Source organism: Drosophila grimshawi, unplaced genomic scaffold (assembly GCF_018153295.1).
Source record: "Drosophila grimshawi isolate 15287-2541.00 unplaced genomic scaffold, ASM1815329v1 contig_311, whole genome shotgun sequence".
In the NCBI taxonomy this organism is placed as follows: Eukaryota; Metazoa; Arthropoda; class Insecta; order Diptera; family Drosophilidae; genus Drosophila; species Drosophila grimshawi.
Genome location: NW_025063098.1, coordinates 18,338,267 through 18,352,543, shown reverse-complemented (window position 1 = coordinate 18,352,543; position 14,277 = coordinate 18,338,267). Strand labels below are relative to the sequence as shown.

Sequence of the window (14,277 nt, the reverse complement as noted above, 5' to 3'; positions counted from 1 at the left end):
GGTGGCTTTTAAAATCCAATACAATCAGCTGATGATAGCAGAAGCCTACTCAAAATGTTATACAAACACAGTTCGCGTTAGTATCGATACCATCTACTTTGTTTGACAATCGCGTGGTAATGGAAAATGTAATATATCGCTTCATCTCTAACAATATATCGATTCAGTCGTTCAGCCATCACTAGCTCAAACAATATTTCGACTCAGTCATTAAATTGAACTTATTCCGAACCAGTCGACACAACTCTTTTACATTGTGCATTGTGCTGTTTTTCTTCTACTGCCGTAAATAATAAATTTTCTTTGTCGAAGCCATGTCGATGTCAAAGACGACAAACACGTACAATCGCCAGAATTGGGAGGATGCCGAATTTCCGATACTCTGCCAGACGTGCCTGGGCGACAATCCGTATGTGCGTATGATTAAGGAGCGTTTCGGCAAGGAATGCAAAATTTGCACACGACCATTTACAATATTCCGCTGGTGTCCTGGCGCAAGGATGCGTTTCAAAAAGACGGAAGTGTGTCAGACATGCGCTCGCCTCAAGAACGTGTGTCAAACGTGCCTGCTCGACCTGGAGTTCGGTCTGCCCATCCAAGTGCGCGACGCCGCCCTCAAAGTGGCCGACAATATGCCCCAAAGTGATGTTAACAAGGAGTACTACATTCAGAACATTGATGCCCAGCTTGCCGATGGCGATGGCACCGAGGCAGCTGGCGCCGTTGGTCGCTCGCTGGCGGCCAACGAGATGCTATCGAAATTGGCGCGCACAGCACCGTATTACAAACGGAATCGTCCCCACATCTGCTCCTTCTGGGTGAAGGGTGAGTGCAAGCGTGGCGAGGAGTGTCCATATCGCCACGACAAGCCCAACGAGCCCGATGATCCGCTGTGCGAGCAGAACATCAAGGATCGCTACTATGGACGCAACGATCCGGTGGCTGAGAAGATCATGAAGCGGGCTGCCTCGTTGCCGACGTTGGAACCGCCAGAGGATCGCAATATCACCACATTATATGTAGGCAATCTGCCCGAAGAGATCACCGAGCCAGAGATACGGGATCAATTCTATCAATATGGCGAGATACGTTCGATTGCGCTGGTGCCGCGCCAGCAATGCTCCTTTGTGCAGTACACAAAACGCAGCGCTGCCGAATTGGCCGCCGAGCGCACATTCAACAAACTGGTCATCCATGGCCGCAAGGTCAGCATTAAATGGGCGCATTCGCAGGCGAAGCAGGGAACCGCCGCCAAAACGGATCGACGCTTTGATGTGGCTGGGATTCCGCCGCCCAGCGCCAAGCCGAATGATTATTTCAATCTGCGACAGGAGCAAATCAATGTGATGCCAGCTGGCATGAAACTGCATCAGTTGCCAACCAATCTGGTGCCAGCGTCCGCCTATCAAATGTACGCCCAACCGACCTATGCAGCACCATACAGCGGCCTGGGCGCTGCTCCAACGAGCTCGGTCCCAAATGGTGCCACTACCTCTGGTGTGAATCTCGATGTGATTCCACCGCCACCCGGTCAAATGGCGTATCCCAGCCAGGATGCCAGTCGCATGGGTGCGCTAAAAAAATGAAATATTTAGATTAAAGTATGTGATATGTAAATATACAAGCACATATATCTAAAATCGCTAATAAATTGTACAATTTTCTATATATTTATATATGTAAGTGCGGACAAGCAATGGCAAAAGCGATTTATTCTAAACAACAAATCAATTTTAATAAAATCAAATCGAACAGAACAAGAAAGAAAGAATCAATCAGTCCAAATTATATAAATATAGAAATGGATCGATGATTCCTATATGTTATAGCGATTCGACCCAACTGACTTCGAGTTGTGTAAGTATTAGATGCACTGAACAAACTGATATATATAATAGCTGATAAAAAAAAGTACAAATACTAAATCGGATCAATGCATTAAGCATTTTGTGACAAACTCAACATATCCTCTTTTAAGGTAATATATATTTACAAATATCTGAGATACACACTCACATTTACATTTATATTAAGCATTGGAAATTACACTTTATGCCTAAAAATAATTTGCCTAATCACAGACATAACATACTGGAATTTGAATACAAAATCATTATATACTATCCGGCGTGATAACGGTGCGTTTGCGCTGAATTACGCGCTGAACTCGATGAGCCTTTTGCCGCTCAATAAAATGTGCTCGCAGCGCTGCAAAATCAATACCGCTCTTGTACTGCAGAGAATTGCGCTCATCTCTAAAAAATAAAAAAGGAAAATCAATCAGAAGTCTTTAAGTTTGCAGAGTTGCAGTTGTCTTACGTGGGTAACTGGCCCCAATAGTTGGGCACACATTGCAGGCGATTTCGCAGCGTATTAAATGCCTCCGTTTGCGGCAACAACATGAGAATTCCAAATAAGGCATGAGCCAAATACTGTGCATCAGCGCAATTATTTGATTTTGACACTAGGGTCAGACGCAGTGCAGCAAATATGGGCGATTCAATGAGCTGCACCAGCTTATCCAATTCGCCAAGTAATTCAAGCGTGATTTCCACATCAGCGCTAGAGGCGAATGAGAAGATTCATTACTATTTATTAAGTAAAAGATAAAACTGCAGCAACTGCAAACTTACAATAGGATGACCAATTCGGAGACATGCTGATAGCACTGGGTTAGCAGGCAGAGCGTTAGTGTGGACACCGGACAGTGCACCCAACTCTTGTAGAGGCATTGGAATAGATCAGCGGACTTCTCATTGGATATATCACGCAAGCTGGTGCGCAGCTCAACAAGCTCCGTCGAGGTAACCAGTATAATATTTAGGAGGCGAACAAGAGTCGAGGCGAATTTCAGATTGGGCACCTCCTCTGCAATGATCTCGGCAAAGGTGCGATAGATGTACTCAGCATTGAGCAGAACACAAAGTTTTCTAACGAACAAGAAAATTTTAATTTAGTAATTAAATATGATTTCAAATAAATGCTATGAGAACATTACCTTATAATGAGACTAGCTCTATTCTCTAAAATAAGCTTTTCCTCGCTGAACAGATTCAGCAAGCTCAACAAAAATTTGCGATAATGCGTCTTGTTAAAGTCATCGAGATCTGCAGGATTCAAAGAAATTATAAAATAGATGAAAGCAGAAAAAATATTTAGAAATTATAGTTGTTATTAGATGACTTCAATCTAATATTATGTTTCATAACTTTTCTGATAGAGGAACTACTTTGAGTACTTTCTTATAATCGATTTTCAAGTATTTAAATCTTACATTTACTTTTGTATATAAAAATGAAACTTCTAAAATTGATAATTATTAGCAATTTAATTCCTACCTTTTTTATCTTGCGAACTTAAAATCTCTGCGAGTACACATAGACTTTTTAGGACCACCTCATCGGAATTATCGGCGAGTGTTGATAGCAGATTGTTGTTCAGACTGCTGGCGTGGACAGACATCTCGTTGGGGAAATTGATGAATAGATGATGGATCCATTTGAGCACGGCAATCTTTGTGTGCATCGAGTTGTGCGTGAGATACTGGGACAGCACCTCCATTATGGAACGCAAATCAATTTTGGACATATTTTGTGATTTGAGTTCCTTGGATGAGACAAGCTGCATCATCGAGTTATTTACGAACACAGCGCACTCCTTAATGCCTGGTTGATTTGGAAATGAAGTTAAGCCATTAATACTATATAATGAAGCACTCACTGCGCTTGGACTCCACGTTGTACTCGAGGCATGGTAGAATGGCTGTAAAAATGCCACTCGCATGTGGCAGGACATCGGGGCCAAAGATTTGAACAAACTCCCGTATCCAGGAGATAGCAATCGATTTGATCAGTTCGTTTAGTGACTGGGCGTGTGTGATCAATATGTTGATAGTTTCCTCCATTCGCACCGACGACGAATCGTTGCGTATGGACTTTAGAAACTGACTGATTGTATTCTCGCACATGCGCTGTATCTCCACCGTTTTATCCTCGAGCATCACAAAAAGGCCGTCCAGAATTTCGGTCAGATAGTTGACCATATTGATGTCCGGCACCGCATTCAGTATGGATATCCACGAGATGACATATTGTCGAGCAAATGGGTCCTTAACGTACATTCGCTCGCGTAGCAATGGTATAAATGCCTCCAGATTGAATGTCTCACAAGATTCAGTGACAATGTCCTGCAAAATACAAATATAAATTGTTTATACAGTTATAGAACAGGGATAGAAAGGGGACGGGTGCAAACCTTTAGCAGACGATCCAGTAGCTCGCTGCCATCTTTCACCATTTGATCGGAGTCGGTAACCAGGCGCGAGAGAGCGGCAAACAATTCGGGAAAGTATGGTATGATCGCCGATCTCGCCACCTTGACCACATTGTACAAAGATTCGCAGGCGAAGTAACGGACGTTAAAAGCCTGATCTGACAGGCAGTTCATAATGGGCGTTATCAGCTCATTCACATATTTATCCGAGTCCTAAGCAAAAATATAAAATCAGAAAACTCCCACAATTATCAGTTTACGTGTTTCTATGACTAATGGAATTTCGTTTTTTTTTTTTTTTGTTTACCTTGCCCAACCCTAATCCCGTTGCAGCGAGGCCGATGAGCGCACCCTTTCGGCGATTTGGATCACGGGATGTGGCATAGTCAGTGGAGAGTACCTCGATTAGCTTTCGGATTTGCACAGTATTGTTTTTATTATTAAACTCAATGACCATTCTGCAAGAAAATGTATAAAACAAAATTACCAGCAACTTTCAGAGGAGCCAAGCATGGGCGTATTCACTTTTCAATCTCCTGGGAGGCGATTTTTCGCTTGTCGTAGGCTTTATCGCCCAGCGCCTTGGCACAGGATTCACTTAAGGGCGCATAAGACGGCTCCATTGCAAAATTTTGATTTAAAATTAGTATTTAGATTGTTCGCTTGAACCGCGGTGTTGCCACTATGTCAGCTACAGCTGATTGGCCAGTGCTGCCACCTATTTATTATTATTTATGCACAAGCCAAGAACTATCGGAAACTTTATACCCTGTAAAAAATGTGGAATAATAAATATCAAACGATTTACCATTATTGTAAAATAGACCTAAAAGCAACAAGTCTAAAATTGTTGGAGTTCTTTTTATGATAGATGCATAAATATGTACATACACCCAGCATAAAACAAAATGGGAGTTATTTACAAGACTTTGTGCAATCTAAAGTTATAGCTATACCAATTATACATTTTTAGAAGCATATTCTCAGAAAAATGTTATTTCTATTTCTGATTTAAATTAAATTTTTATTAACTGGGGACGAATCAATTGTCATCGTAATCGAATGCTTGTGTACATAATGTTAATATTAATCTCTCTATATTCACACCACATCTTATGTATGATAATGTGATAAATGTAAAGACATAATTGAAACGAAATTTAAATTCATACTCGAAATTTTGTTTTAAATCTAAGCTTAAGCTTAACCTAATACTCAGGTCTTAACGATTAAACAAAAAAAAAATAGAGAAAAGGAAAACAAATGAAATAAACGCCAGCGTTTGGACGCGGGGCTATTCAACTATCAGTGGAAACTTCTCCACCTCTGCACACTCCTGGTTAAAGCTGGTGATGAACTGCTTCAGCTTAGCCTCATGCACCACATCCTTCCGTGGTCGTTTCTGTGGAGGCATCGCCTTCGCCGGTGAATCCGAACTCTTCTCCTTAGAGTCCTGCTCGTTGTCCTCGCTATCTGATTCGCCGCTCTCGATGAACAGGACGTGAACGCGTGGTTTTCGCTTTCGCTTCACCCGTTCCCGAACATAGGTGCGTCGTGGTTTCTGGAAGAGAATTAAATGAGGGTTTGTTTGGGTAGATCGGACAGAGATAATTGTGATTTGTGACTTGTGCGAGCTGCTTACTACCGTACAAAGATGAGCTTGAATCTTTACGGCCCTGTTGGCTCAATCGAAAGCAATAACTTTTTCGATTTACACTTAATCTGGCGCAATGGTTAAACTATGACGTGTCAACTGGGTAAAAGAACGTCATTGTGTGTCCAGCGCAAAATGGAAAGGAGTCATCTGGAACTTCACTTGGAACTCACCTTTTCGTCAAATGTTGTGTCTGGTTCGTCTATGTCTTTGAATAACGACACTGACTCATCTATACTGGGACGACAAGGCGCCGGCGTACCAATCATGGTGGAGCAGAACATCTCTTTAATGTTGCGCTGCCTGGGCTGATGTGCCTCCAGATCATCGTAGTCGTAGTGCATGGGTGTCTTGGAGACTTGTGGCAATTCTTTGTCGGCTGGTCGCAGACGATTTAGCCGCTGCAGCTTCTCGTACAGCGTGACATCTTGATTCTGACCATGGCTGCTGGTAGGTTGCTCATCATCATCATCAAGGAAGTCCTCGAAACCAAAGAGATTGGAATTTTTTTGTCGTTGCAGCAGCGCCGGTCGCGAGCTCAAATTTCCTGGACTGATATTCTCGATGGAGTGCTCGAAATGAACTTGATTTCTGACCATCGATTCTCTTGTCGGAGTCTTGGGATCTGGCACATTTTTCTTCCATGAAGGCAGCATAACCACTTCCAGTATATTGATGTCCTTTAAGGGACTGCGATGTTGAAGCGTACGTCGAGGATTCGGCAATTGCACAAAGTTCTCCAAATTTTCATTCTCTTGGCCCTCGCTTGGTACCATTGATGTCATAGGAAGTTCAACGATTGTCTCCTTTGCTGGCGGCACATTTTCACCATTGGAATCATTGGAAGCTAAATTGACACTTTGTTCGTTCGCGTCCGGTAAAATAGTCTCCTCCTCAATCGGCTCGGGTTCGGGCTCAGGCTCTAGCGCATCTGGCACATAGACCAGAGGGCGGCTCCTTATAAAGTCACTGGAATACGATGGCAGCTGGGATGTGTTCAAACCAAATACAAATGTATTGGGCATGCGCAACTCGTCGGGTACACGCCATGGCGAAGAAGAGCCAGCTGCTGCTGCTGTTCGTCGATCGTTGTTCGACTTATCTAGATCGATTGGTGAAAATGTTGATGTTGAGTGCGTAATACTTTTTCGATTCATTGGCGTGCTGATGAACTTCTTGGCTATGTCCAGCAGATCCCGACGTCTGTCGAGGGACTCGTGTGTGTTTTGCTTGTTCTTTGTTTGATTTAGTAGCATTGAGCGCGCCAAAGGGCTGTAAGCGCCCTCGGGCAGAGCTTGCTTTGGTGGTTGGGCAGCATGCACTTGTGCTGGCATCTCAAGATGTACGAGATCGTTGGGCTCATTCTCATCGTCGTCACTGGAATCAATTTGTAGCTCGTAGATGGGCGACATGGGCTGCTCGATGGGCGGCACAACTGCTTTGACATTCTTAACGTTTTCCTGTTGTTTTTCCCCTATGCTCCGCATCAAACATTGCCTTCTTCGGCCCACGGGGCGCACTTTTTTTCTGACGGGACGCGCACGCATCTTGCCCTTGCAACGCTTCATTACACAGGCTTTGCCATCCTTAACCATTTGTTTGATGATATCGGCAGCGGGATCCTTGACCTCGTTGTCTTCGATTTGGGACTGCGACAGAAACTCATACACATTACGTGTGACCGAGGAACGAGTTCGAGACGGCGGCTGATCTCGGTGAAAAAAGCGTGGTGCACGTGGCTTTGATGCTACAACAGTCGTAACGTTCACCGGAACACCACCTCGAACTAAAAATCAAATACATGTTTATAAATGAACTTATTTTATATAAAATTATCATACCTTTGGCCTGTTTGGTGGGCACGGTGCACATTGTGGAATTGCGAGTGGGCTCCAATGCGCTTGCATCACCAAAATTGTCGGTGGCAATGCTTACCGCAGAAGCACTTGCAGCAGCTCTCAAGGTTTGGCGATTTGTAGTTGTTCTGTTTACAGAATGATTTTGTTGATTTTCCACATTTGCAGCAACAACATTTTCTTGTTGTTTAATGCGTTTAAGGCGCACAACGAATTTTCTATTGCGAAATGTTTGCAATTCCTTGTCGGCAACATTACTGCTTGTGGCTGGGTTTGGAGCACCTCTCAATGCTAGCCTGCTTGAGCGTGTATTCTTTACAGAATGATTTTGTATATTTTGCACCTTTGGCGCAACAATATTATTTTGTTGCTTTCTATTGAACTTTCTATTGCGAAATGTTTGGGATTCTTTTTCGCTAACATTGTTGCTTGCGGTTGGGTTTGAATCACTTTTTAATGATTGCCTGTTTGCAACATGATTATGTTGATTGTGCACCTTTGGCGCAACAATAGTTTCTTGTTGTTTGATGCGTTTAATGCGCACAACAAACTTTCTGATGCGATATCTCGATTGCGAATTGAGCGGAATTTTTGTTTTCGTTGTTGTTTCTGCCTCTGCATTTGCGCAGTTGACGTCGTCGTTTCGTTTGTTCGCAATGCGTAAAGCATTGCGTTTGGGAATTGTTGAAATTTGTGACACTTCACGTGCTTTTGCTCTAGTTGTTTTCAACATTTTGCTTATTAATTCACATTGAGACGTTTGATTTATTTACACGAATAAACAAATATACAAGCAATACGCAGCAGAAATATCTCTCCCGCCATTTTAGTTGTGCTGAACTGTAGGGTTGCAGCTGATTATTAATCGGCGCATTATCGATAAGTCGTGGTACATTTTGCAAGCAGCAGCTGATAGGTGATGTGACGATAAATAAAAAAAATTCGACGTTTAATTAATATGTAACATAACAGCTACGCTACGACGTTTAATTAAAATTAAAAATTTCCAAATTGTGCAGTGTTCGTGCGTGCAAATCAATCGACAGTGCTCTCTGCCACCGTCCAGCAAGGGCAAGTGCACCCATATTTTGTTTTGCTTCCTCAAAAACCAAAAAAAAAAAAAAAAATAGCCCCAACAACGAGTGAAAGTTTTTCTCGCCTTTGTTTTGTAATTGTAATTGTTTTTTTTCCTTGCGACCACATTTCAATCCATTTTTTGAGTCTACATTCCCACGGTATGAGCGCCACTCGTGGCTGACAACAATTTTCGCTCAACTTATTTTCTCGCGTTATATACATATATATATACATATATATAAATCGAGTCGTCCCCCTGAATTGGCCTTGTGTTATTTGCGCCAGGTACCATCAATAAGGCAGAAGAAGAGACAGCATGAAAAAAGAAAGAAAAAAAACTAGCGCGAAACTATTTACATCGCAACCCCAACCCTCATGTCCATCACCCCCCTCACCCACACTTGTGCTACAAACAATTGCAACCAGGCAGCGCAGCGCCCGAAGGCTGCCTGTGACGACAGTGGAAAAGAAGAAAGCACAGTTATCTTCGGTTCGGGCCGAAGATGAAATACCCTCGCTGTCATTTAGCACGCAACACGCTATACACCTATTTCCAATCGAAGCAAATTAACGGTTTTTTTTTATTAAATCATTTTTTTCATACAATAACTTATTTTTCGACCAGTTTTTATCCTTTCAATATTATAATTTTTGCAGTTACACATTTAGAGTTGAAATTGAAAGACGCTTTTGCGTAGGGTATGCATATTAAAGCGCATTTTAGCGAAAATGTTAATATACTCACATAACGCAAGTCTCTCCACATGCCGTTTGGGGTCAAGGCCACAATTTAAGCTCAATTAAATCGCATTGCAAATGCTTTTGATAACTTACTGATATTCAAATCTAATTTATATGTTTGTGTTTTCGTCTTTTTTGTATTTACTGACATTCAAAAAATATCATAAATAAATACAGTTCAAGTCGAACGTTCTGTGGCAAAAGGCAGAAACAGGAGCAACGGAAGGGAAAGGAAAGGAAAGCTGAGCCAAGTCGAAAGCAGTCCGAGTGTAGTCCGAACTAGAGCCACTTTGTTGTCGCGCAAAAGATGTGCGATACCAGCAACAAGCCGCAGAAATGGAAATGTGAAATATGCACCTATGAAAACTATCCATCCTCCCTAAAATGCACAATGTGCCAGGCGTCCAAGCCGCTGCTGAACGAGGATATATTTCGGTAAGCGAACAAACAAATTGATCTCTCACATAGCTTACCACATTCATCTCTATATCCATTTGCAGTCTCAGTCCAGCGCAGACCACACACGAAAACTATATTGCGGAGGGAGCGGCAGCTGGTCTGCCCGTCTGCGAGCCAACATCAACGTGTTTTGCACGCCAGCAGCAGCAGCACCAACCACAACCACAGCAGCAGCATCCGCAGCAGCAACAGGCCAGGCAAAGCAATGTAGCTGACAGCGAGAAATGGCCATGTAAGGTGTGCACCTATCTCAATTGGCCACGCAGCCTGCGCTGCGTTCAGTGCTGCACGAAACGTGGCGGTGCGGCATCAGAGTCGTCTGCCACAGCTGCGGACAGAGATTCCACCGATTGTGTGGATCGGGCTGGTGACGCACTTCAAGCGTTGCGCATCAGTGGTTCCGACACGGAGCTAAATGCACGTGGTGGCTCCATCATTGATGCGGCGGCGGAGAACATTAGCAGCGGCAGGCAACTGATAGGCGCAGCTGCCTCAAATTCGAATAGACGTAACCTCAGTCCGAGCATGGATCAGCAGATCTGCAGTAATTCCACGCATCTCAATAACTTGGCCAACACATCCCATAGCCAACAACCGCAACAGCTGCAGCTGCAGCAACAACAACAGCAGCAGCACACCAACCAGCAGCAGCAGCTGCAGCATCAACAGCAACAACAAAACTCGCAGCAAAAACACTGTTATGTGGCCAAATGGGCTTGCAATGTGAGTGTACCTATTCTTTGCAGGGAATATTCTAATTTATAGGGTATTAAAGAAGAGAACTTCGAGTCACTTAATGTAATGAGTCACTTAAAAACACCTGCAGACAGCTAAATACCTATTTCAATTGTAAAAAGAGTTCACAAAACAATCCATAAGCTATATAGTATTTAAAATAACAAAGTCCATGCAGCCGTGTCTGTATATTTGAAGAACTAATCTCTTCATTGAGTCACTCACTATACTATGTATACTATATATGACTGGTCGAATATTGATTTGAAGTAGAGCAAAAATCGGATAGCCTTCAATGGGTCAATGGCAGAAAGTAACTAGCCTAATATATATTTTATGGATTGAGAATTAACTCGCATTTTGTTTTTAGGATATCGTAGTTAAACTTACTAATTAAAAGACTAATTTTACTAATGGCAAATTGAAAAACTCTTATCAACCGATCGTGTTGTTGCTGAAATTAGAAATATTTCGTATATTTATACTTTTAGTTTTATTTGTAGAACTAATGTGTTTATTTGCTTTTCTTATCTTCACAGTCGTGCACTTACGAGAACTGGCCCAAGAGCCTCAAGTGCTCCATGTGTGGCAAGACGCGCGAAATTAGCGGTTCAGGATCGCAGGGCGATTTGCATGCCTGTGCCAGTATCTCAGGCAGCAACAAACAGTTGAACGTGCAGGAGGAGCAGCAACAGCAGCTGCAGAACACTGACACTGTCAGTGTCAACAACTCGTTCAACAAGAAGCATATTTACCAACTAGGTAGCTGAAAGCCAAGTTAACATTTTGGTATTAATATTAATAATTATACTTATTGCAAACAGGTTCTTCGGAAACCATCAACAACTGTGATACGCTGCAGGAGCGCCAGGAGCGTCGTCAGCGTCAGATCAGGCGTCAGGTCGACTGGCAATGGCTGAACGCCTGCCTGGGCGTAGTCGAGAACAATTACAGTGCCGTCGAAGCGTATTTGTCGTGCGGCGGCAATCCGGCACGTTCGTTGACCAGCAATGAAATTGCAGCGCTGAATCGTAACTCGGCCTTTGATGTTGGGCATACGCTGATCCATTTGGCTATACGTTTTCATCGCGAGGAAATGTTGCCCATGCTCTTGGCACAGATCTCTGGCTCTGGGCCGGGTATTAAGCGTGTGCCGTCTTATGTGGCGCCCGATCTAGCAGCGGATATCCGTCGTCATTTTTCCAATACGCTACGCATCCGAAAATCCGGCCTGCCCTGTCACTATGTGCAGAAACATGCTACCTTTGCGCTGCCCTCGGAAATCGAGGAGCTGCCCATACCCATACAGGAACAGCTGTACGATGAGCTGCTCGATCGCGATGCACAGAAACAGCTTGAGATGCCGCCACCGGCTCTGAACTGGTCGCTGGAAATAACCGCACGTCTCAGCTCGCGTCTGTTGGTGCTGTGGAATCGCAGTGCCGGGGATTGCCTGCTCGACTCGGCCATGCAGGCCACCTGGGGTGTTTTCGATCGCGACAACATACTAAGGCGCGCTTTAGCTGACACCCTGCACCAGTGCGGTCATGTGTAAGTGGAATCATTATTTTTATAATCTGCATCGATTTGTCATTTCTCAATCGTGGTTATTGTCGTTAGTTTCTTTACGCGCTGGAAGGAGTATGAAATGCTGCAGGCGTCAATGCTACACTTTACACTAGAGGAATCACAGTGGGAGGAGGACTGGAGCACGCTGCTATCGTTGGCTAGTCAGCCGGGCTCTTCGCTAGAGCAACTGCATATCTTTGCCCTAGCCCACATCCTACGACGGCCAATCATTGTCTATGGCGTCAAATACGTTAAGAGCTTTCGTGGCGAAGACATTGGCTATGCCCGTTTTGAAGGTGGGTTTCTGATCTTCTGATCTTTGCCGATTCAGATTTAATATTCTAAAATTGTGTACGTTTTATAGGCGTCTATTTACCATTATTCTGGGAACAAAACTTTTGTACAAAATCACCCATTGCGCTGGGTTACACTCGGGGACACTTCAGCGCTCTGGTGCCTATGGAACCATTCTCTCGCATCGATGGGCGTCGCGACGATGCCGAGGATGTTACCTATCTGCCGCTAATGGACTGCGAGCTTAAACTCCTACCCATACACTTTTTATCGCAGTCGGAGGTCAGTTCGAACAACAATTCCCAATTCAAAATCGAACTAACTAAGTATTTTACCTCACTTCCAGGTTGGCAATGAGGAGACCATGATGCGTCAATGGTTGGACGTGTGTGTCACCGAAGGTGGGCTGCTGGTTGCGCAGCAAAAGTTATCCAAACGTCCGTTGCTTGTTGCACAAATGCTAGAAGAGTGGCTGAATCATTACAGACGTATTGCGTAAGTGCTGTAGCTCAATTGATTGATATATAAAACCCACTTATGCAATTCATATATTTATTTCATTTGATTATTATTGATTTACCATTTCAGACAAGTGATAACAGCGCCGTTTGTGCGTCGACCGCAAATTACTCATTATTCGAGCGATGGCGACTCGGATGAGGAGTAGTGGGGAATACAATAGAGCAGGTCAAAGGTCTTCTCAATGGAATTTCGCTTTGGTTAATGAATTGGAAATGGATTGATTGGTTAAAACATATTTATATATATATAAATATTTTAATATGGTAGCAGGCAACAGTTGAAAACGGTTGATTTGACTGCAATACCAGCTCCTATGCACATGCGGTTAGCTAATTGGAAAATATTGAGAAAAACAAAAATCAATATATATATATATATATAAAGAGATATTTATGTATGTACGCATAGTATACACATAACAAATAATAAGTTGTAGTTGCAGGCAGAACTAAAGGTTATGCAGCAGAATACTAAAATACATAAATTGATAATACTTATAAATACATACATACATGCATACATATTTCATATCCGTTTCCACATTAACGCTAGTGGATTTTAGTCAAATTTATTCGCATGCCGTTTGGGGCAGGCAACGAGGCATTGTCAACATTATGGAAATCATAATTCAATATAATACAGTAGTAGATTAAATTACTTAAAAAAAAAAAAGAAAACAAAAACTACAAAAAAAAAAAAACAAGAATCTTTTAAGTAAATTCATTGCCGTAGTGCGAATGGAAATTGAAGAAACAAAATACAACAAACAAAAACAGAGTAAACAAAAAAAAAAACACAGTAAATTATATATGTATATGATTCTTATAATTAACTAAGTATGTATGTACTTTTAAACTATGCAAAATCTCGATGTACTATTAAATTTTAAACTTGTGAAATGCACCAATGTGGGTGGAATATGAATTATGAATTTTATTCTAATTGTAATAGTTTTGTTAGTAATGTTATTATTATTATTATTATATTATTATTCTAATGTCTAAGGAACGCTTATTGTGCAAATGTACACGCAAAACGCATTAAAAACAAAATAAAACATGAGAAAATAAGTTTTTATTCAGAATGCCCGCCGTTCAT

General features: G+C 42.5%; 4 protein-coding genes and 1 non-coding gene across 5 annotated transcripts; 2 read left to right on the top strand and 3 right to left on the bottom strand.

Moving 5' to 3' along the window:
• Positions 1 to 160: 160 nt before the first annotated feature.
• LOC6567322 (pre-mRNA-splicing factor RBM22) lies at positions 161 to 1,670 on the top strand. The gene has a single exon (XM_001993793.2). It carries the CDS (start codon positions 315 to 317, stop codon positions 1,584 to 1,586), a length of 1,272 nt encoding a protein of 423 aa, XP_001993829.1. The 5' UTR covers positions 161 to 314; the 3' UTR covers positions 1,587 to 1,670.
• Positions 1,671 to 1,933: 263 nt separating this feature from the next.
• LOC6567323 (protein VAC14 homolog) lies at positions 1,934 to 4,953 on the bottom strand. Its single transcript, XM_001993794.2, has 9 exons — positions 4,798 to 4,953; positions 4,580 to 4,730; positions 4,255 to 4,485; positions 3,721 to 4,186; positions 3,339 to 3,665; positions 2,999 to 3,107; positions 2,634 to 2,930; positions 2,320 to 2,562; positions 1,934 to 2,255 (listed from the first exon to the last, which is right to left on the bottom strand). Exons 1-9 carry the CDS (start codon positions 4,893 to 4,895, stop codon positions 2,114 to 2,116), a joined length of 2,064 nt encoding a protein of 687 aa, XP_001993830.1. The 5' UTR covers positions 4,896 to 4,953; the 3' UTR covers positions 1,934 to 2,113.
• A 161-nt stretch (positions 4,954 to 5,114) lies between these two features.
• On the bottom strand, positions 5,115 to 8,630 carry LOC6567348 (protein dalmatian). Its single transcript, XM_001993795.2, has 3 exons — positions 7,768 to 8,630; positions 6,100 to 7,712; positions 5,115 to 5,833 (listed from the first exon to the last, which is right to left on the bottom strand). The coding sequence occupies exons 1-3, from the start codon at positions 8,513 to 8,515 to the stop codon at positions 5,567 to 5,569; spliced, it is 2,628 nt and encodes an 875-aa protein (XP_001993831.2). The 5' UTR covers positions 8,516 to 8,630; the 3' UTR covers positions 5,115 to 5,566.
• On the bottom strand, positions 5,897 to 6,061 carry LOC116805809. The gene has a single exon (XR_004365412.1).
• Positions 8,631 to 9,777: 1,147 nt separating the features above from the next.
• On the top strand, positions 9,778 to 13,559 carry LOC6567349 (ubiquitin thioesterase trabid). The gene is made up of 8 exons (XM_001993796.3): positions 9,778 to 10,035; positions 10,101 to 10,782; positions 11,334 to 11,556; positions 11,619 to 12,345; positions 12,415 to 12,659; positions 12,728 to 12,939; positions 13,004 to 13,152; positions 13,246 to 13,559. The coding sequence occupies exons 1-8, from the start codon at positions 9,908 to 9,910 to the stop codon at positions 13,322 to 13,324; spliced, it is 2,445 nt and encodes an 814-aa protein (XP_001993832.1). The 5' UTR covers positions 9,778 to 9,907; the 3' UTR covers positions 13,325 to 13,559.
• Positions 13,560 to 14,277: the final 718 nt, after the last annotated feature.

Coding starts and splice junctions, on each gene's coding strand:
- LOC6567349 (XM_001993796.3), top strand. CDS start 9,908: ATGTGCGATACCAGCAACAAGCCGCAGAAATGGAAATGTGAAATATGC. Junction 12,660..12,727: donor TGGCTATGCCCGTTTTGAAG/GTGGGTTTCTGA, acceptor TACGTTTTATAG/GCGTCTATTTACCATTATTC. Junction 12,940..13,003: donor ACTTTTTATCGCAGTCGGAG/GTCAGTTCGAAC, acceptor CCTCACTTCCAG/GTTGGCAATGAGGAGACCAT.
- LOC6567348 (XM_001993795.2), bottom strand. CDS start 8,515: ATGTTGAAAACAACTAGAGCAAAAGCACGTGAAGTGTCACAAATTTCA. Junction 7,713..7,767: donor GCCCACCAAACAGGCCAAAG/GTATGATAATTT, acceptor TTTGATTTTTAG/TTCGAGGTGGTGTTCCGGTG. Junction 5,834..6,099: donor ACACAACATTTGACGAAAAG/GTGAGTTCCAAG, acceptor ATTCTCTTCCAG/AAACCACGACGCACCTATGT.
- LOC6567323 (XM_001993794.2), bottom strand. CDS start 4,895: ATGGAGCCGTCTTATGCGCCCTTAAGTGAATCCTGTGCCAAGGCGCTG. Junction 2,563..2,633: donor TCCGAATTGGTCATCCTATT/GTAAGTTTGCAG, acceptor ATTCGCCTCTAG/CGCTGATGTGGAAATCACGC. Junction 2,256..2,319: donor TATTGGGGCCAGTTACCCAC/GTAAGACAACTG, acceptor TTTATTTTTTAG/AGATGAGCGCAATTCTCTGC.
- LOC6567322 (XM_001993793.2), top strand. CDS start 315: ATGTCGATGTCAAAGACGACAAACACGTACAATCGCCAGAATTGGGAG.